This window comes from Liolophura sinensis, chromosome 9 (assembly GCF_032854445.1).
Source record: "Liolophura sinensis isolate JHLJ2023 chromosome 9, CUHK_Ljap_v2, whole genome shotgun sequence".
In the NCBI taxonomy this organism is placed as follows: Eukaryota; Metazoa; Mollusca; class Polyplacophora; order Chitonida; family Chitonidae; genus Liolophura; species Liolophura sinensis.
Genome location: NC_088303.1, coordinates 24,861,380 through 24,885,309, shown reverse-complemented (window position 1 = coordinate 24,885,309; position 23,930 = coordinate 24,861,380). Strand labels below are relative to the sequence as shown.

General features: G+C 37.5%; 1 protein-coding gene across 1 annotated transcript in view; it reads right to left on the bottom strand.

Annotated features, from left to right (window-relative positions):
- Positions 1-23,930, bottom strand: part of LOC135475119 (multiple epidermal growth factor-like domains protein 6) — a 125,689-nt gene that overhangs the window by 4,567 nt on the left and 97,192 nt on the right. The window contains exons 13-26 of the mRNA XM_064754871.1: positions 16,782-16,919; positions 15,926-16,048; positions 13,667-13,789; positions 12,943-13,122; positions 12,191-12,211; positions 8,792-8,934; positions 8,180-8,309; positions 7,415-7,617; positions 6,487-6,673; positions 3,483-3,608; positions 2,476-2,604; positions 2,233-2,361; positions 1,749-1,877; positions 1,024-1,410 (exon numbers count right to left, since the gene is read on the bottom strand). Of these exons, the coding sequence (XP_064610941.1) occupies positions 1,024-1,410; positions 1,749-1,877; positions 2,233-2,361; positions 2,476-2,604; positions 3,483-3,608; positions 6,487-6,673; positions 7,415-7,617; positions 8,180-8,309; positions 8,792-8,934; positions 12,191-12,211; positions 12,943-13,122; positions 13,667-13,789; positions 15,926-16,048; positions 16,782-16,919 (2,148 nt within the window). The remainder of the gene's footprint in view (positions 1-1,023; positions 1,411-1,748; positions 1,878-2,232; positions 2,362-2,475; positions 2,605-3,482; positions 3,609-6,486; positions 6,674-7,414; positions 7,618-8,179; positions 8,310-8,791; positions 8,935-12,190; positions 12,212-12,942; positions 13,123-13,666; positions 13,790-15,925; positions 16,049-16,781; positions 16,920-23,930) is intronic.

Below are 23,930 nucleotides of genomic sequence, written 5' to 3'. Positions count from 1 at the left end.
GTGAGAGTTGAACACCATAACTATTTTTATCATGAAAGATGGAAATTATTATCCACGTGACACGAATGTTGAGTGTATATAGCGTGACCTTGTACATGGCATGTTGTATGATATCGTGTCTCATTGTTGCGTGACATAAGAATGTAAAAAATTGACTAGAAATGTATCATGACATCATGTTACTGAACTCAGATTGGAACGTCATAAAACAAAGTTATTTTTTATCAGACGTAAGTATGCCAGGATGTGAAATATCAAGATGGAATGACAAAAGTGATATCTAACTAAGTGAAATATCACATTTATCAGTGAAGGAAATCCTGACATTTCACCTGTATATAAATAAACAATAAATTTACTTCACCTATCTGATTGATGAGAAATTGCATTACATTATGTCAGTTATGCATGAATATGATCTTACAGCCTGGAGCAGAGATGATCACACAACCAAGCCACAGGAGGATGGCATCAGCCCTGTGACCTAACTTGTCTGACATGTGATTTACACCCTGGCAGGCATGGACGTCCCATACAGCTCAAGCCATTTTCAAGTCAACACAGAAGATCTTTGCGGCGAGAAATTTTAAGCTTGAATGTTTTGCTTTCATCAAAACTTTTTTTTAAAACATACAAGTTAACATCTGAAGGCCTAGTACATCAGTACTCTGTTCCCCATTAATTCCATAAATGCACTCCTTTGGTGAAGGAATGAGAAAATCTGTATAGGGTTTTAAAAGTAGACTTCAATCTTTTAACACTGTGGATTTATTTACTTTGTCTCGGAACTGGCTTATTCATTACCTGGAGAAGGAGGCTTTATCACTAAGGTATTACAATAACGTGCATCTACAATGGTCATGTAGCTTAACCTGCAAATCTACAGTTTTCAAAATGTTTTTTTTTTATTTTTAATTTGTGATTTGGACTATTATGTCTGCAAAAAGGAATTATTAATATTATTAATTAGGCAAAAAATTGGGTTGCAACATTTTTTCAGAAGGTCAGCTGAACTGTACTCACTCTCCTCACAGTTTGCTCCTCTCCATCCTGGCCTACAGATGCACCGTCCTGTCGCACCGTCACACTGGGCACCATGGCGACACATGCATGACTGCTGACAGTCCTGACCCCAGCGCCCATCTGGACAGCGACGACGACAAAGGTCCCCTTCCCACCCTGGTGGGCAATGACAATCCCCGGTCACATGATCACAGGTGGCGCCGTTAGCGCAGTTACAGACGCTGCGACACTCCATTCCGTAGAAGCCTTGAGGACAAGCTTTGTCGCAGTACAGACCGCGCCAACCATCCGAGCAGATGCAAGCACCGCTGATGTGATCGCACTCCGCTGAGTTCTGGCACATGCACTTCTTACTGCAGCCTGGTCCGTACATGCCTGAGATGCATTCTGCAAACCAATCAAAATGTTCGTTGATTCTAACAAACTGCCAAACCTTAGAACTAATTTTTCTTAGCTACACAGACGACAAAAGGTCACTGCCTTAGAGAATTACATAGTAAACAGTCATTATTCATGGCACAAACTAAAAGACGGTGTCAAATATTGAAATCAAGGTTAACTGAGTACAAAGCCTTTTCCAGCATTTTGTTCTTAGTTCTGTCTGCCAAGTTTTCTCAGAAATAATTAGAAGTACACACACATTTTATTAACGTGTATCTTTGTACATGGAAAAAGGCAGATGTGTGTATACAACTGAAATGTTACAACAGATGCTGAGCACGTACTCTGATCACAGCCTGGCCCGCGCCAGCCTGCCGCACAGATGCACTCTCCCGAGATGTGGTCACATTCCGCGCTATTACGACAACGGCATTTGTCCCGACAATCTTGGCCATAAGTTCCTGGAGGGCAAGCTAAAAGCAGAAAAACAACGCTGTTTACAAACTAGAAAAAATAATGTGTTGTATTTCAATGTTTTATTCAAAGAGGTATTAAGTTACATGAATGAAACTTGTACGAATTTCTATCACATATAGAAATTACATAAATTCATACAGATTCTATACAGATTCAACACTTTCATTCATCGGCTAAGTTTACACATCATGATCAACAAGCTGGTATGTCAAGATTATTTCTCAACTTTATGAAGTTAACCAAAATGATACTGGACGGACTTGCATATTCATTTAAATTTAGGCTCTTAACCAACGAGTTACCATTTCCTGCTGCTTGGAAATTGACAATAAATATCCACAAAAAGCTTACGTCGGTCACAGACTTGACCTGTCCAACCAGAGGGGCAGACACATGTTCCATCACGTGGGTTACAGCGTCCATTGTTCTCGCACAGACACTGTCCTAGGCACTGGTCTCCATAGCGACCATCTGGACACTCTGTAACACAGACAAGTTGTTCAAATCTTAGAAATATTAAATGATGGACTGAGCAACTGTCAACTTTTGGTAGAGAAAAATTGGAATTTGCAACTAATCCAAATAAAATCCTACCTTCTTCACACATCCTGCCGAAATATCCAGGAGGACAGATACATTCTCCTGTCACAGTGTCACATTCCCCAGAGTTCTTACACTGGCACTGTTCAGCGCAGTTGATGCCCCAGTAGCCCGCAGGACAGTCTGCAAAGTAAAGTTGCTGACTGACTGATTGATTATTTTTCCTCATCGTCAATCTTACCTCATTCATACCATTCTTTCCTACAATAGCCATGTACTTTTCTGTGCTTTATTTGGACTGAAGTTTTAGTAGGAAAATGTAAGTTTTTTTTCTGGTTTAATATTTTTCGAAACAAACACACATAAAAAATTATTTCTGTTTTTGCGGAGAGGGAGAAATTAACTTTCCTTTGGTTGAAATGGAACTTTCAATTTGCATGTTACAGTACACTAGTTCTACTGTAATATCACAAACTGATGTAAACATACAAGGATTATAAAACAGTCCTTTGACTGAAACGCACACACATGTGCAAGCACACATCAATTACAACAGTGACACTGACACATGACATATAAACAAATCAGAAACAAATTCATTAAATAATAAACAAATAGGAGTAAACTAGATGGTAAATAAAATCAGGACAGGTTTCATAAAGTTTACAGAGATTTTGGACAACCACAGGTATTAGATTAATAAACAAAGGATTCTGGGTAATAAAGGTAATAGGAAAATAGAGAGTAGGACACTGAATATTTAATACAATTAAAAGTCTGGATTAGAAAAAATAAACAACAAAAAAAACCCACAAAAGTAGCTTTTCCCTCCAACTGACACATATGATTCATAATTTATATTATTATTGTTCTTTTTTTTTTGTACTGAGGTGTTTTATTAACATTCACATGGGTACTACCTCTTTAGAGCACATAATATACACAGCCAAATAAAAAAAGTCCTTCATAATTAACTACACACACTGTGGGCTCTACCTTGACCATCACCTTGACCTCTGACCAGAGCCAAACCCTTTAACCTTTAACCCCGAGCAACTCACTTTCCATACAGTGTTCGCCATGTTTACCAGCTTCACAGGAACAAGCCCCAGTCTCGGGATGACAAGGACTGTCGCCACAATGACAGCGATGGGTGCAATGGCGACCATATCGACCGTGGTGACAAGCTGGAATTATCCAAGTTTTGGCGTTAACATGTTTCCTGGCAACAGCGGTATCCAACCACTCCCAGCATGCACCAGTCACCTGACCTGGGTGTACAGTCTCTCACCATCTCGTGCTATCAGTGGTTATTTTAGTGTGGGAATGTTCAGACGAACGTTCCATTCAAGGCGCACATACACCTGTTATTAGCCATGAAGAGCTAGCGCTATAGCATCAGTGACACAGCATCTTACAACGCCCACATACACTAGCTGTATGTAGAGTGACATCTACCCATACAAGCTACCCATAGTGCACTGCTTTGAGAACTGCATGCTGGGTAGATATTTTGATAGTGTATACAATGTTCTTTCCTGGTGACACAGCAAATCTACACTACACCCTGTCTACACAAGTGCAGATATACAGCCTTCAAAGGCATCTAAAACTAAAAGGCAGATATTCCTGATATTGGAAACTGTTCACACTCATTCTACTAGTCAGATGCTAAGAATACAATTATGCAATAAAGTGAAAGTTTGTAATACATGTCCAAAGTGCCTTGTTTATATCTGTGCAGATCCATGCTGGCACAGCTTACATTTTAATTACTAGTGCCAAGTTATTCATATCTCTTCTCTAATACACCTCATTTTTAGATGTTACATATAACACAAACAATGAAGTTAGTTACACTGTACTTGAATTCTATGGCAGGTTCATGTTCATGTAAAATTTCAATACTGGAGGAAATGCATTACTTTGATTGGTCACTAAGTGGAAGCAGAAAGCTATTATGGTATAGGCATACGTATCAATATTTTTATCATGTACATCTAAGTACATTGCCACTAAATAAATGCTATAATATAGTTTAAATACAAGTATAAAAGGAAGGAATTAATTTTGATACATCTTTTGAACTCTCAAAAGGTTTTTAAGTTTTAAAAAATTTTAAAATCTCTAAAAAAAGGTTTTCTGTGCTGCCTGCAATATTATCTGGAGCAAGACATTTGCATGGTTCTTTAAGTTTATCTTCAACAGTTACTTGAAAATATCTCTTATCATAGCTCAGCTTGTTTTTTCTTGCAGCAGTGAAGCATTGAAATAATAGCTACATAAAGTGCCAGGGGATTACCGGAACAGTGTAGATGCAGGAGAATGGAGTGGTTAAAAGGGTGTATCTGTTACAGGCCCCATCAGTAACATATTCACACAAATCTATATGGAACAATGGGTGCTAAATCAATGGCATTCTGTGTATAAATATTCTATGGCCAAAACACTCCATGCATATAACACATGGGTATACATACTAATTATGTTTAATATCTATAGCCAACAAATATACAGAGGTACAAAGGGTCTGAAATTTGAATGTCTTCTTACACAAATTAAATTTATCATTAAAAGTATGAGGGCAGCAACCAATTTAAAGGGTTATATATTATATACTAGATAACACAAAAGATACCATGAAGATTGAGAGAGGTTTATAACATGCAACCTTTCATTAACCTTGTACAAAGAGTAATAAAATTGTCTGTGGATGATCTGCGGATGATCTGCAGATGATACACAAAAGGCCCACAGCCAATATACAGAGGATCATAATTCCGGGCAGCAGAGGATCATGATTCCGGGCAGCAGAGGATCATGATTCCGGGCAGCAGAGGACAATGGGAGCGTCCACGAATGGTCAGCATAAGAAAATGGAATAGTCCATGACTGATCAGCACAGGACAGTGGAATAGCTATGAATAGTCAGCAGAGGAAAATGGAATAAGCCATGATTGGTCAGCTAAGGACACTTGGAATAGTCCATAATTGGTCAGAAGAAGACAATGGAATAGTCCATGGAAGGTGAGCAGAGGAAAATGGAATAAGCCATGATTGGTCAGCTGAAGACAATGGGATAGTCTATGATTGGATAACAGAAGGCAATAGAATAGCCCATGAATGGTTAGCAAAGGGCAATGGGACAGACCATTATTGGTCAACTGAGAGCAATAGTATAGTCCATGATTGGTCCGCACAGGACAATGGAATAGTCCAGGAATGGTTTGTAGAGGAAAATGGAATAAGCCATGATAGGTCACATAAAGACATTGGAATAGTCCATAAGTGGTCAGCAGAGGACAATGGGATAGTCCATGATTGGTTAGCTGTGGGCAATGGAGTAGTCCCTTATTGGTTAACAGAGAGAAATGGAATGATTGATTGGTTGATTAGCAGTGAACAATGGAATACTCTATAACAGGTCAATAGAGAACAATGGAATAGTGCATGATTGGCAATCAGAACAAAACTGAATACTCTGTACAAAACAAAGGAACAGTCCCTGATTCGCCAAGAGAGGACAACAGCTGATGATAATGTTATAATGTAATGACAAGACCATGGTACAGCATTAATACATCCAGACAAGATGAGAGGGCAGTACATATTAGTGAGTCAAAGTATTACAGCCAATCAAAATAAATGAAGACAAAGCAGATACATAGTGTTAACAAAGCTACATATACCACAAACACACAGATGTAATCACAGGCTACAAGTTAAATATGAACAAACAGACAACTCTAATTACTAAGAATAATGTAAAATGATTAGAGACTTTAAAAATCAATCAAAAATATTACTTATGGGAAAACATTTATGACAAAGCAGTTTAAGAAAAAGAAATCAAGTCTGATTGAGTCTTAATTACAGCAACTGTTGAAAAGACTGAATACAATCAAAAGAAGCGATAGGATGGTTTTCTCTTAAGTTCCAGGAATCACAATTACAAGTAATTTAGATGTTTCTATTGCACAAATTTATTGTAATATGGTTAAGTTGTACACAAAGATTTGCCACACAGTGAAAATCTGAGGAAAAAACTCCTACAAACAAACTTACGCTGGTCACAATTTTCACCCGTTCTTCCCGCGGGACAATCTCTCAAACATGCTCCTGTCACATGATCACATTTCACACCCTCTGGGCAGTTACAGGCATGTTTACAGCTCTTCCCAAAGTTGCCATGTTTGCAGGGCTTGTCACACCGTCGTCCACGGTAACCAGGCTTACAACGACAACGTCCATGCTGTAAAAGTTGAACAGTAGTATCACCACAATACAAAAGTTCACGTTTCCTTTCTGGCTGTAAGTGGGAAGGTCTGGCAGCAACCTGTGGAAGCTCGTGGGTTTCTCCCGGGCTCTGCCCGTTTGAATCCCACCATAAGGCAGCCGTCGTATAAGTGAAACATTCTTGAGTACGGCATACAAAACACCAATCAAATCAAATCAAAAGTTCATATCTGGCTACAAAATAAAATAAGTGCATTTGTCATTTCCCAACATCCTAATCAGTATTTCCCACTCAGGTGTGATATATGTATGTTGAAATCTAATTTCCCACCCAAGTCCCACATCTCTATTTCTCACTTTCTCACAATATTTAAATCTTCATTTCTCACCTGACATGTTCAGATCCAATTTCCCAATATTACTTCTCTCACCGAGGTCCCAAACATTTAAATCTTCACTTCTCAACAAAGATCTCACACATGCAAATCTGTTTTGCACACTTAGTCCATTTCTCACACATACCCAAACTATTGAGAGGGCTCTCTTTTAGCAGATACCAGGCCTCAAAGAAATCTAAAATGTTGTGTAAATATAGATGCAAAGTCATCACAAACTGAGGCTATAAACTGGTGCATTCAGCCTCATTACGAAATACTTTTTGTTTAAACTTCCATCACATTTACAGGCCTGCCTGCATGCCTGCTTTGCATTTAGAGCTTTTCTCTGCGTTATGTTTCACTGTGGTAGCCATGGTTACCTGAGGGTAGCATCCATCGGAGTTAGCCATCTCACAGTCACATTGTCTCACACAATTGGGCCCCCACGTGTTCACAGGGCAGCGCTGATTACACGATGGCCCGAAACGGCCGGCTTCGCACTCACAGAAACCAAACTGACGATTACAGTGACCACTGGGGCAGGCTTGAGGGCAGGGACGGCGGCAGGTCTCTCCATAGTAACCTGAGAATGACAAGCAACACCAGTGTAAAAAGTATGACAATCCATGCCCATGGCAAACAGAATATTACAACACAGCAAAATAATACAATTGGGTACTTCACCAAAATAGCACCAAAAAGACTTTGCTCAGAGCAGCTATACTGCAATACAGCTCCACTTCAGCTGTCTCACAGTACATTTAATTTTCTCACGCAGCAGAATCTGCTACTCTGCTTTGACTGAAACTTAATATTCACGGCAACAACATCATTCGATAAACTTTAAGTTACATTCAGAAAATGACAAGCTGACAGTTTATTTTCCATGTATTTTCACTTTTCCATGGTAGCAAGACAAATTTTATGCCAACAACAACAGATATGACACCCAACTCAGCCAAAGGATACCCACAATAACCAGAACAGTTCCTGTGGTTATACCAGTGCCTACAATTTTAAAATGATTATCAGGTGAAGTAAATATGCAGCATTATGCAATATATAATGGCACAATATTGTCTGTACAAACAGTGTGATCCTGATTAGGTTAAGACAGAAAGTGTCACCTAGAGAGGCTTACATACCTGGGGGGCAGCCATCTTCACATCTTTCCCCTTCCACCCCTGGGGGACACACACAGCGTCCATCCACAGGGTCGCATCGCCCTCCATTCTGACAGTTACAGATCCGATTACACCCATCACCAAAGGTACCCTATTGGGAAAGAGCACAGGGACAATTAGGTACTAAAGTAGTACTATAATCAAACGAATTGTCTCGTTTCGCTGATTTCAAAGTCCTTAATATAATTTCACAACATAAATCGAACAATGTCAGACTTAATAAATAGAGCACAAAAATATCAGATAATGAAATTCAACATATCTGGAAATACCTTCAGATTTCGTTCATCAGTTTCATATATTAAAATGCGACAACCTTTCTGTAACTTTTCACAATTTAATCAATTTAATTTAAAATAAAATTCATGTGGTTAAAGGGAGTGAGTTTACAACTTTATTTATATTATGTTACTGTTCAAAATGGCCAAACTAAATCTTTTTTGAAGCTTATAGCAGAAAATCCACCCAATTTGACAAGTTTTTGTGTACATTTAAATTTACCCTTACACACAGACACAGGTTGAAAACTACTGCTTACTGTGTACATGCACTTAAACAAACAAAATAGCTGACCTCATCACATGATTCATTACACAAATGTCCTTTCCAGCCGGGTGTACAGACACATCCTCGATTCGTCTTGTCACAATGCCCACCATTGGCGCAGCTCGCACAGGTGTACATGCAGTTTGGACCAAAAGTACCCTGAATACACTCTGTTGTCAAGGAAACAGGAAAACTAATCAACAGAAGTCTTTAATTAACTGAGCTAGGAGTTGTCTGTACATCTTCGTGACTTGCTGCATTAGCAGCACATCCTTTCCTCATTCACAATCAACTCATGACAGCAACAAAGGTATAAAATAAAGCCTGACATTACAATCATTATACTGACAATAAGAGTTGTATCATAAGAATAAAAACTGGTCCAAATGGGTTCACATGTTGATTGTGGATAGCTCTGTACGATAGGGTGAAGAAAACAGTAAACCTGGGGTACACTCTGCAGTTTTCAACACTTGTGCATGTCAGTATTTCTGGTTTTAATAAGCCTTTTGTTTTGAGCTCTGCGATCCAGTTAAAACTGTAAAAACCTAATGAGTATCACTTCATGACAAATCTAACAGAATGCAAACTCCAATGACAATAAATCAAGCATCCTTGATGAAGTTTTTGAACTTTTGAATTAATGAAGTTGAACCATGTTAAATTTAAAAGGGCAGTATTTATTTATTTTTTTATTTTATTGGTGTTTTATGCCGTACTCAACAATATTTCACTTATACCACAGGGACCAGCGATATGGTGGGTGGAAATTGGGCAGACCCCGGGGGGAACCCATAACCATCTGCAGGTTGCTGACAGACTTTCCCATGTACAGCCAGAGTAATCTTTATTTACATTCTTGAAGGAAAAAATATACACATAAACACTCCATAATAAAAAAGAATGCTTACTCCATTATTTTGTACCTGATTGGTCATTTAGAAGGCTGAGTATAATTTCCTCATAAAATACAATGGTGCTGTTTAAATGGCAAAGCATTTATAAAACACATCAGTGCAAACATATGTGACTTCATCAGTACAAGGTATCTCATGGCAATTTCTCACAGGGCTCACTAAACACTCTGTCCACAAGAGCCCAGTAAGAAACCTTACACAATACTCACACACACAGTACACAATTATTGTAATGTGGGCTACAGACATGCATAGTAACACATGCCATACAAGATATACCACACCCGGCAACGTTCAGGATTCGTATTAAACTTTAAAGCTAATGCTTAATTTACTTCAACTTTTGATACAGTCATCAGATTTTTTCTCTTTATAAACATTTTGTTAGAAGTTTATTAAGATGATTCCTAGGACATCAATACACACTTACAAAGCATACCTGAATACTATAAGTTCAACTAAAACTGTAAGAAGTTAATCAATTTGAAAAACTGTTGCAACTAAGTTGTGGTCCAATGCATACCCTGAAGCTTCACATTCATGAAGTAATACATAAATACTTTTCTGGATTGAAGACTGGCAAGAAATATTTTCAAGAATATATCAGAGAACAGCCAGTAAATACAACAGTGGTCATAACTTGCAGGAACCAACCATAATCCTTAACTTAGCCCTGCAACTTCAACCATAATTGATCAAAAAAAGCTCTCAGAATCAGTATATAAAATGTTCTTCCTTGAAGGTTAGTTTTACACAGAACTTTGTCTTATGTTCACAAAATAAGCGTGAATATCCCACAAAATACCATTAAATTAATATAGAAGTCTGACTATGAAGTTTCAGATCAATTTGACAAAGTAGATTTAGTGTTAAGTTTATTCCACTTTTAAGTCTCCTTTGGCTTACAGGTCGGCCAAATAAATGTTGCTAAAATCATGGTTTAAATCTCGTTTTACCCAAGCATTTCAAAAACTGCTAATATCGGTTCATAAACTGTAAATGCCTACCTGGCTCACAGCTTTTCCTAATACTATGGAATAAAAGTGGGATCTTCCAATTAAAATCAATTAAACCAAAAGAAAAAAAGCTCACCAAAGAAAGACTAAACTGATAATATATGAACTTTCAAGCCTAGTAGTTGTAAATGGCTATCTTGTGATTTTCCTGAAAGTAAATCGTGCTGAAGACATTATCAGAATAATGAGATACATGAATTATACTTATAATATAACAACATAGATACAGTACCGCCCACATCAAAACGGAAAGTTACTGGGTTCTGTACTGCATATCTACTGGCTGCCTCTCGCACTTTTACCTCGTCTGAGGATTATCTATCGCCTATCTACCACGAGTCTAACACGTTAGATTTCCGTTCTGATGTATGCAGTACTGTATATCTTAAACAAAACAACAAAAAAATACAGACAAACATATCTCGCATATACATATGGACAGAAAATGTATGCATATATATACTAATTGGGAATTCAGTTTATATATCCAGAGGTTTCAGTGAGTCGACACATCTGTGGCATACTCTATAAAGTGAAAATGTATATGTCACAATACAACATAAAGCTCAGTGATAAACACAATGTATCACAAGAGATATAATACATGTGGCATCCAAAACATACCCCAGTCCCCAAAGAAATGATGCATTTTGCAAACACGAGGATTTCTGTGGAACAACAAAGCTTAACCCAAAAGCCAATACACACATAAATATGTCTTCTTTGTGAAATATGGAAGTCAGGCATAGCAAGTACAATGTGCGTGAAACAGAGAAGTCCCACAGCATACAGCGCATGTAGTGTAAGTGATCACCCGCAAGGCACAAAGCTGTTCAGTCTAATATTAGATGTGCACCTTCGGCAGCATCTACAATCAGGCACTGGTACTTACCTACATCTACACGAAAACTAACTGGTGTCCAGCTAGAACTCTGGCTCTTTAAAACAAGGTTTTGTCCTGAATGTTTTCAGCAGATACATGTGGTTTTATAATTCATCAAACTGCTACCAAAAAAGAGACATCTCTCACACTGAACTTCACACTTCTTCTCTGACTGGGCATTGACTTACATGTAAATCTGCAGTCCACTTCGGTCGTACGAGACTATGTTGACTAATTAGTATATTTAACTATCAGAAATAATACTGTATCAAAAATGAAATTATTCTACAGCTATTTATCAAAAACATGAACATGCCCCTAAAACAATAATTGCAATTAAATATAAGAATCATGCCTGACTGAATTAATATATTAGCACAAATTTTCTGCAACAACAAAGAAATTCCACTATGTCAAAAATGAACCAATTTATGTCACATATAGGATAAACAATCTGCTCGAAAAAACAATACACAGCACACATGATATGAAAACGAATTAATTCAATTCAAAACTCATATTCCTTCAATAAATCCCAAAAGGGGAGATAACTGTTACAAACCATGCTTATTCTCACAACACACACATGCCGACTTAGATCGCATATTACCTGTTGTGTTTGTTTGATTATCTTCAGTTGAAACAAAAACAGCACCCATGCATGAAGCTCTTTGCCAGTCATTCATTTATAAAATTGTAACCATTCACAGAATATCATTTACAACTGATTAATTAGTTTGGTCCCATAATATAATTAGACACCATAGCAAATTAATTCTTAATTGGTTGTATCTGTATGAGATAAATATACTTCAGTACAGTAAACTTTATTTTACAGAGATTCTGTTACTGCTTTATGCCTTCATAAAACTGATCATCCCCCGATATTTCAATAACTTATTTGAATGTATTTTATTTGTACATTTGAAAATAAAATTTGTATATTTTTGATAAATTGAGTTCCCCATCACCTGCAAACAATCCACCTGACTTCCAGATTTTAACTTCCAGTTAAATTGGCAAGAACTGGATTTGAACTCGCCCTCTCATTAGTCAAGATATTATTGCCTGCCATGAAAGAGCAGTTTAGTTGACCACATTCAAAGTCACACCATTTGAGCAAGGGTCAGCTGGTTTATCAATAAATACATCTTCAATCTTTTATTTTCAATCATGTGAAATCATAAAATATTACTTTTGATTATATAACTCACATTTTGGTAGCAAGATATCCTGCAAATTTACCTTCCATTTACCTACAAATTTCCATTCCACTTCTAAGAACACTAGAAACTCTCTTAATTGGGTAGCTTTGTCATACTCAAAATTTTACATGAAAAATAACAGTATGATTACACTCACCTGTCTTGATCTTGCCTGGTAGTTCATGGGGTAGCTGAAGCTCATAAGCATCTGTGAGAGACAGGATGGGACGTGCAGTGGTCTGGTAACGGATCTGGGGGGTGAGGTCGCCCCGGACGGGCACAATGTCACCCCGAGAGGGACCCCGCTCCACCGGCTCCAGGACAATACTTGTGAGTGCTGAGGAAACAACAGTCCAATATGTGATGCATGCAAAATTAGAGTAGATGTCTTCAAGTCATTACAGGCTACAGAAAGAAGAAATTTCTCCAGTTTTAACTTTAGGTCAGGAACTATGTGTACCATAAAATATTGATTCCAATTTATGCTTACACCTGAAATAAGCTGCCGCACAGATTGTGCAAGCCTCAGGAGCAAAATCTGCTTCTTCAGTCAAAAATAAAAGGTAAAAATAGTTGCGAAACTCGAACATTGTTGTAGAGTGAATCACAGACTTTGCCATCAAGCTTGGTGTTTGAAATATGGAAGATTTCTTGAGTGGGCAAACAGTTCTTCAAATAGTGTTGACAATAAAAAAGCAACACATAGCCAGAAAGGGGCAAAACAATGTCAGTCACTTTCAATATGCTTCTTTTTTATGGTAAAGACAACAGGTGAACACGTTTAATAACTGTTAGTGAAGCAGTTCTGTAGAAACAGTGGTAATTACCAAAAGGGCTATAAAAGTGGAAATGGCAACACAAAAGAGTTATCTCCTCCTTACCGATACACCTTCGTAGGTCGGGTCCGAGTCTGAAGCCTGGTTTACATGTACACTGGAAGGAGCCTTCAGAGTTGACACAGATCTGTTCACAACCGCCCTTATCACTGCGACACTCGTTAATGTCTGTCAACAAAAAAGTTGATCAATTTTAGACTAATCTGTAACATCCAACAAAGGGCAGCCTTAACTGATAGTTGAGGCACGATAATGCAGTTAAGTCCATGACATTCTACAATTCTATCAGTCTGAATAAATTCAAAATTATCTGTAATCCAAATGTCTAAAATTAACAGGTTTTTAATTGTAAATAATTCCAGTCTACAGTCTGAGCTGTCACTCCTCACATATAAAAAAAAAAAAAAAAAAAAAAAAAAAAAATATATAGGCCTATATATATATATATATATATATATATATACTGTAATTCTTCAGCCTTTTTGCATATTTGCAAGGTGTTTATTCCATAAGCTTATTCTGTATTAACCGATAAAATTATACTTTTTGTGAAGCTCTGAACCCAACCAGTATAGTTTTACCTCCAAAATCAAATTACAATTTGTGCATAAACTGCACTGAAAGTTCATAAGCGAAGAGGTTGAGGAATCAGGGTATATATACAAAAATAGAAAGCTGCATGCAACACAATGGGGAACTCAGTAAACTCTTTCCCGTCTGTATCAAGATGGTTCAAAATGTGAAATCATTAATTTCTTCCCTTTATCATGTCAAGAGTTATTGGTGTACGCGTGCTCTTAAAACATACATGAAGTACACATTCGCACTTCAACATCACAGAAGAAAACGATGCGTTCTACTGTCATTTGGACCATATGTGTAGCACGTCGTTAAATCGTCCATTTTCTGCACTGGTTGACCATATCGTCTGGGATGAAGTCAAAGGTTAAAAGGTAACATAAAAATTGCTGTCCTTTCCGCAGCACCAATTTTTTTTTAATGATACCGAGTATCCTCACTAAGCCATTTATGAAAATTTGGAAAGAGAAAAGAAAAATGGTCTTAAAAGCAAATCCAGACAAGTTTTTCACTCATTGCGAATAGATTTGTCAGAAGATGTAGGAAACCTAAATGGTGATACTTTGATAACAAAATATTAAGTGTAAAGAAGAGATAAAAAAATACTTCCACTTAGAACCATGCACTACATGGGAACAGAACGGGGTCAAGTCACCCAGTGTAAGGATTTCTGTATGCTATAAGCCCAATTTGCTTGAGGTTAATAGCATACTAAAGTATCGGTTACAAAAACTTGTCAGAGATCCATCACTGCCGGACATTTTGAATTGATTTAATGTCTTCCTTGACTGAAACACATGCTGTTAAAAATGTTGAGAATTTCTTACAAAGGGATATGGTCAGCTGAAGAAAGATGTAAATTTGCAAATAACGTGATAACGTGATCTTGAAAATATATTCATGGTTGTCACAGTGATATGTTTTTGTAATTGAGGAATGAATTCAGCATGGTCTTGCTCCCTGTTGCCCCCAATTACGGGGCAATCTGAGATCACAGGTTTTGTCTTATGGACAAAAGGTCTTCTGTATGAGCCGGGGGTGGATACATATCAATGTCTCTCAGTAGGGCACCCGAAGTTCTCCCTCACCCCCACACCCAGAGGCCTGATGAAGGACAGAGGCACTAAATTACACCACATCTCACCAGTTCTGTTCAAACTACACTTTATCACCCCAACAAGAGCAGGATTTAGTGAAAGCTTTCACAAATCCACCAACACATGGCAGTACTTCACTTTCTGCAAATTGGTATTTAACAACTATTTCATGATTTAATGGCTTGTTTCCCTTCCACATGTATTTCCTTCATTTATACATGCTTGGTACATACAAAAACCCTGTTTTCCCGTATGCCAAAAATCAGCCTCAGACAAATGTTCTCAACACACACCCATAATACACGATTTTATTTCCTTTCTACCATGGCAAGCAAATTCTGATTTATTTATATATTTGACTGGAGTTTTATGCTGTATGCAAGAATATTTCACCTACAGCATGAAAGCCAGCATTAAGAATAAGAGGAAATTGGGCAGAGAAACCCTAGGCCATCTACAGGTTGCTGTCAGGCCTTAATTTTCACAGTAAATTTTGCTGTATTTGGAAATACTGTGTATCCATCCACAGAATGAAATAAGTCTATTATCCTACCACCTTTAATCGGAAGAATTACAAATACAGACAACGTAAGCCACTTGTAACACTTTGCCGTGATTTCAGACTCACCGTCACACCTGCAGCCATCGGGGTTAAGGATGAAGCCCGGCCCGCAGGCACAGGTGTAACCCCCAGGGTTGTTGTTACACACCTGGTCACAGCAGCTCTCCCCTAAGTCACACTCGTCTGTGTCTGAGCATAGAAACAACAACAGTATTGCCATAATTAAAATCTGAAATGGTAAAATCTTAGACACTACATTACTATGTTAACTGTTCCAAATTCAGATACCCGTATCATACAAGAAACAGGGGGGCCTCCGTGGCTCAGTTGGTTAGCGTGCTACCACGGCCTAATGACCCAGGAATCTCTCACCAATGCGGTCGCTGTGAGCTCAAGACCAGCTCATGCTGGCTTCCTTTCCAGTCGTACATGGGAAGGTCTTCCAGCAACCTGCGGATGGTCATGGGTTTCCCCCGGGCTCTGGCCGGTTTCCACCCGCCACAATGCTGGCCGCATTCGTATAAGTGAAATATTCTTGGGTACGGGGTAAAACACAAATCAAATATATAAATAAATAAATACAAGATACAGATTATTTCTTTTTTCTTAAATGTCATACATGTACCTAATCCATACATTGAGTATTGCATTTTCCCACAAAAACTCACAAATATATTAAAATTTCTACATAAATATATTACAGTTATTTACCTCAAGCCAGAGTACAGGAAATAGTCTCTCAAACAGACTTATTACATATACTTAAAGCTTTAATGAAAATTTGAAATAAACAGCTGCTTTCCATTCCTTTTATAACACAGGATAGCATATTTTAGTATTTAATGATGTGAATTTACATGACTCTGGAGAGTAAATATTCAATGAGGGTTATGAAGACCCACGTATATGCTGTATTTATTACCATCACAGGAGCGTGCATCCGCTTGCAGTGTGTAACCCTTGTCACATGAGCACACAGCACCCCCTGGACCATGTGTACATGTGTGCGCACACCCACCATTGTTCACAGCACAGCTGTCCACCACTTCCATTTCAATTCCTGCAAATCAAGCAAGCCAAATCATGATACAAAATCTAATATATTTACATTCCACTACAGACAGGTTAAGGGTGGAGGCTTTCGTCACACGCACCTCTTTCTACCCATCGTTATCAAGAAAAGTTTAATATTCTAATTGAGTACAACAAAACACAATTTTTGTGCAATATGCAACGTAAACCAGTTTTTTACAGTAACTTGCACACTTGTCACTTGTGCACCATAGCCATTTTTTCCAGCAAAAAGCAGAAACTTGCATTAAAGTATGATGATTTTCTTTGCTATGGTTATATATAGAGACACACAGATCCAAATGAGGTGTTACCGTTACTGCAATGATATATATCAACTGATAAGAGCACCAGTGACACAATTAAATAATGCAGGTGCAGGCGCAGACACGTGCACTAAACTAATGTAAAAAATGACAACTAATGTAACCAATGCCAACAAATGTAATGTTAAAACGCCACCATGTACAGTACTATAAATGCCACTGTGGAAAGTGTAGGCTTTCAAAAGGTAGACAGAAGTGAGCTGGAGTGAGTGAGAAATTGGGGTTTAACATCGTGCTCAACAATTTTTCAGTCATATGACGACAAAGGAATCCTTAGGGTGTATGGAATGTACCTCCTTGTTGCAGGATGGATTTCCACCACTCTTTTATCTAGTGCTGCTTCACTGAGACGACTTACCGAAGGTAAGTAAGCCGCCCCGCCCGAGCCATTATACTGACATGGGTTAACCAGTCATTGCACTATCCCCATGCTGAACGCCAAGCGAGGAAGTTAAAACTTCCTCTTTTAAAGTTTTAGGTGTGAGAAGTGAGCTGGAAATTTAGGGCAAAATCATTTGCACATTCAGAGATACACAGAATCAATGCACTCCAAGAACCTGCTTTTGTCTAAATATATTTAGTTTTGAGTTTATTAAGATTACATGAAAGGATTCTTTCAAATTAAATTACTGATCCATATTTTGAGCTGCTAGAGCTGCTGAGACAATTTGAACAGACCCAGATTTGAACCGGTAACCATAATACATTAGAGACCACTAGCCAGCATACATGTGCAAGTCCATGATAATCTTCTCAATAGAACAATAACCATGAATACATTCTTAAATAAATACTGAAGCAGCCAAAACTAAACCACAATAAACTGTTCACACTTTGCCTTTCAAACCTAGAGATCAAAAATATATTGGTCTTATCTTACACAATTTCATGTTCAATTTTGACGTCATTTTATTAAAATAATTTCCATGCTCCTAAACTTACAGTATTAGACCAGAAACTTTAAGAGTATAAACATGCAGAATTCCATAATAAACCCCATTTAAAAAAAAAACTGTACATTTTAGAGGAGTTAAGTTGTTTGCACTCTGTCGCACTTATCAAGCACTGACAAAAACTGACCATTTCTGCATTTCTAGCCCCATGAATTTCACATAATTCACTCCTAAAGACTGCAGATTGAAGGGAGATAAATCAGTGTTCAAGTTCCACAGCTAAACATCATGGAATCCCGCCAAAATGCGCAAACACAGTTTTTCACTTTGACAGAAACTATTTGTAATTTAAGAAGTTCAGGTAAACACTATTGCTGTTTAAAACAGAGTAGGCACTGTATTCTAAAAACGAATGTACTTCAAGGTGAACTGTAATTTATGGTGATTAATATGCACCTAAGACATCGATGATGGAACATCCCAGCTGCCTTGTCTGTTCTATCGTGCTCTATATCATACCAAATTTGAGTTAAATACATGCACTACTTTTTGAGATACCACCCTTAACATTTAATTTAACACTGCTTCAACTTGTACTTGATGCGGAAGCTTGAAGCATAGTACACAAAAACTTCGAATGTACTTCAGGCAAGCTAAAAATGTCTAATATAAATATTACCCTTTATGGCCGTCTTATGGTCTTCGTAAAAATGCCCTCACTATAACCGTTCCTGGCCAATCCTCGAACAGTGAAATAATTCAAAGAGGCAGGTGAGCAAGGCGTGTATTATTTATGAATGTACCAACGCAGCCATTGTATTTTCCGCACCTAATCAACTTTTCAACAGGGTGATGTATCACTGTTCAAACAAAAAGCTCTGTAAGTGAACATTCCTCACAGAAAACTAGTATTTAGTCCTTAGACAAATACACATGATTGTTTCCAAGATGATGAAATGGCAGTGTTAGAGAGTACAAAATTACCACGCACCAAAGGCATGTGGAGATATGCTTATAAGGAGCAAATAAAAAATAGTTCTGGCAACAAACGGTCATTACCAGGACAGCACTATTACTCACTGCAGCAATCTTATCACAGGAACTACTTTTTTAAGCAGACAGGAAGCAAATTTTGGTTAACAGCCATCAAAATACAAAAAAGTCGGTCTGCTGCAGTTTCATGTAACAGGTATGTAAAAATATAAATACGAAAATGCATTATCACATTAAGGTGTGTGAGCAATAAAACCTTCCATTTCTCGTAATGAGGATCACAGAACTGAATTTAGTCAAATCACATCCGCACTGGTACGTGTTCTATTAATGAACCACTGATTTGTTTTCAAACACTTCTGGGAGAAATTAAAAGTTAAACACAGCCATTTCAGACAGGAATTTCAGTGTTGCTTATGCAGGAAACGATTTCAGTTCAAGTTTCCAATTTAGTGCAAAGGAGTGAGCTTAAGTGTTTGCTTAGCCCCTAAACCCTGATAGACTTGCTTGTCAATGGGGCCGAGTACATGCCAAGCCTAAGAATTCTTTGGAAGTTTGTACCAGTGATGAACACCACTTAGGAGGATACACCTCACAATTTAACACTTTTTCAAACAAGCAAACAAAATAAAAACATTTAAAAAGCCAAAACCCAAAAACTTGCCAACAACCTAAATTCCTGATAAATTTTCTTTATACTGAAGTTTCAGATACACTGCTTATAAGAGCCTGCTTTTATTGTAAGCTCATAAAAGTACACTACTTTATTCTTGGTAAATAACTTAGTTCTGACTTGGAGAATTACTGCTATCAAAGGATCAGAGTTTAAGCTATTCTACAGGACAAGGGCACCCAACAATCAGAAAAACCACAGACATTTTCTTCATTCTGATTTATCACATTTAATTTAAATTTAATTTCTGCAAACTGAGGTGGCCAAGTATAAAACCAAATCACATAGTTCATTTTCTGACATTTGTGAGAGAGGATCTAGATCTAATGACTATTAACAATAATATTGGTGCTATTACTCTATTCATTTATTTATTTGATTGTTGTTGAACATCATACTCGAAACTTGTTCAACAACGGCATTCACGTTTATGGGTGGTGGAAACTTGAGTGCCTGAATAAATCAACAACCACTTGTAATTACCATAATTAATCAATCTTTATGCATATAAAAGAGCCACTTTCAGTGTGATTTGTGCACCTTTTTAATCTGATTTTGGAGACAAAAATCTAGAAAGTACAGTTTTATCAGTGTGCACAGCATAATGTCCTCAAAATATGGTTCAATAAACACCTATCAAACATGCGAAAAAGTTGAAGAATTACAGCAGATACAGTCAAAAGATTGAAGAATTACAGTGGATACTGTCAAAAGGTTGAAGAATTACAGTAGATACAGTCAAAAGGTTGAAGAATTACAGTGGATACTGTCAAAAGGTTGAAGAATTACAGTAGATACAGTCAAAAAGTTGAAGAATTACAGTGGATAGAGTCAAAAGGTTGAAGAATTACAGTGGATACAGTCAAAAGGTTGAAGAATTACAGTTGATACAGTCAAAAGGTTGAAGAACTACAGTGGACACAGTCAAAACTTTCACATGTGACGTACATGTGCTGACTTGCATGCCATATTATGGGTGGAAGACAAATGGTATTCGGAGGACATGTGCCTAAAACAGCATGTGTGCTGTCAACGAATTTATAATCCCCAAGAGCTACATGTATTTTCATTTTTGTTTCAGCAAATTTGGATTGTATTGGTATGGTATGGGATTTTCATTAGACAAGGTGCATGATAATTCCTGGGTGAGCTCTCTTACCAGAAATCAGCCAAAAAAATAAAACAACAGTCTAAACTGGTTCCAGTGCTATAAGCTTTCAATGGGTATGAATTGGTCATACAGTGATAGCTGCTCTACCACACAGACAAGTTTTTGGACTGGCCTAAGCTAAGTTGCCACACATGTGAAGACACCATTAAACAATCACAGGATGTCTAACCCAAGACCTGGGAAAAATGTCCACTGTTTAGGAAGGAGAAAACAAACTATAGCTTAAAGTCGCTTTGACATTTTGCTAGTTAACCAGCTAGATGTCAGAGCTGAACCATCACAAGGAGAGGTTGGTTTTATGGTCCATCCATTCACATGTTTTGAACACCTGCCAAGAACAGCTTTCTTCACCAAGCAGACATTTTTTTCAGCAGCCACTTCATTTTTTTCTTTCTTAGTACAGCCTGCTCACTGTGATAGAGCAATGTCCAAATGAGCCCAGCATATATGTTAAATACAAATATTACAATTTTTGCAACAAGTAGAATATATCTGTGTGTATAAGTGATTTAGGCTTTTACCTTACTCCACATCCCATTATACAAATGTGTAAAACCTGATCATTGTTTACTTTTTTCTCTTACATGAAACTGTTTTTTAAAAATCTGTGTCATTTAACTATCAGGGTTTATGTGACAAATCAATAAACTGAATGAAAAAAAATAACCTTCAAGATAATGAAAGGCTTTACAGCATTTCCCAAACAAAAATGGTACACTAGGAATTTTGTCTATACGGTAAAGGTCTTACTTTGCTTTAGGATCATTACGATACATATGTCAGAGATGGTACATTCAAGTAATTTCTTTCTGGTGTTTGTGAAAAAGTCAACATTGCGCAAGGACAACATAGAGTTATCACAACACAGATAAGGTGATAAGGCTGCATGGGGTGACACCCCCACACTCACGCAATGAATGGTGCCACGCCCAGGTGCATAGGAGGGAAACAATGTGGATGGTTTTGATCAGTGTATATCACTACATATATATATAAGTGAACCAGGGTTGTTTGAGGTTCCTACTACAGTCTTAATGAAGCCCTGCTGCAAAACGACATGTTTATAGGATGTTCTAAAACATTTGACATAACAGTTAATTGCCATGATTCTTCTTTGACCAATCTTTTTTTTTTTTTTTTTTTTTTCACAGATGTTTTTTGAGCATTATAGTCCTGCTTGTATTCAACATGGAAGACTTGGTGCTACCGTCAGCATTCTTACAATGGTCATGTAAATACCACAGTTGATTCCCTGCCAAAGTTGACAGCTGCCATGTGACTTAATGTTTCAAAGCACACAAAGGTTTTTTTTTTTATGCAGCATTCAAGTCAATCAATGAAGTTGACTTAATTTCTTGAAGCAAAGTTCACAAATACATTCAGAGCAGTATCTGAGAATTTTTGTCTCACAGCTCAGAAACTTGTAATACAAGTACACTGTACATTTGCAGCTTGACAATTATGGCTGAAGAAATCATGTACTCAAATCTCGATAAAACTAATGAAAGTTGTACCCAAATTTCAAGCTGTCAACAAGTGAGAGCTGTGTCTAAATACAGGCTGCACTGTGAACATGTGAGAATTATCCTCAATCACATGCTGTCAACAAATGAGAACGTTTCCCAAATTACGACTGTCAACATTTGAATTATGCCCAAATTCAGGCTCCCTAGATATGAAAATTGTGCCCAAATTTCAGGTTGACAACACGAGAGCTGTGCCCAAAATCTGGCTGTCAACATTTGAGTGCTCTGTCTCAAACTGTGAACTGTGCACAAATTCAGGCTGTCAACAAAAAAGAGTTGAGGCCAAATTCTAGCTGTAAACAAATGACATTTGTGACAATTTTAGGTTGTTGTCAGGTGAGAGCTGTCTCCAAATTCCAACTTTCAACCAATAAATGTCCAATGTGATAATTCAATAACAGAATAACACCATGGAATTTTATCAGGAAGCTGGTTTTGTCACAAGATCAGGTCTTGAAGGTTCATAACATCTTGACAGCTGTTATACTATGGTGGTTCTAGGTAAATAGAAAGCAGTATCAACCTACAGAACAAACTGAGATTGCATGCTACCAGCCGTGTTGAGGTTTGGGACAAGTTTGTTGTTTTTACTCTGGGAGCTGACAGACCTGTTATCCATGAGTTTTCAGAGAAGACTTAAACTGTACCCCTGGGGTTATGACTTGTGCTCACAGACATTGAATAGGTCTGTGATATAGAGGTCAACTCACTTAGTGTGACCTTGGTGCATGTATACATCCAATGTAAGGCTTGTGTTTAAGATGTAGTTAGTAACAGCACTTTTCCATCGTGTCATAAAATAAATCTATTGAATAAGCCTAATTCTGAAATCATGGATAAAACAGCTCATTTATTTATTTAATAACATTTACAATTTATGACCAATATTCACATATAAAAGAGCAACTTTCAGTGCAAGTTATGCACCATTTTTAATTTGATTTTTGAGAAAAATATTACACTGGTTGGGTTTGAGGGCTGCACAAAAAAGTATAATTTCATCAGTTTACAGCAGCATCTTATCAGTTGAAAAGGTGAAAAAAACAAAGAGAGGATACTCTACCACTTTTATTATAAAGGGGTAAAGCTGCTTATATTAGGCAACATCTTGTTTTTCAGACAGAGCAAAGCTGAAGGGAATAGAAAAGTCAGGTTTTAGAAGTAAGGTCAATCGAGAGAACTAGATGACAGACAACAGCAAGTGCAGAATTATGGGAATGGCGGTATGCTAATTAAAACAAGACTGTAGTAAAACTACTCCCCGTCATCCATATCCTCTCTCCACCCACAGACCTAACCCCCCACCCCCACACACTATCTCTCTCCCTCTACACCAAACCCTAATTCTCAACACTCTACATCCACCTTCAGTCATATGAAGAACTCAGAAAAGTGAAATTTGCTTACCTAGTTACCCA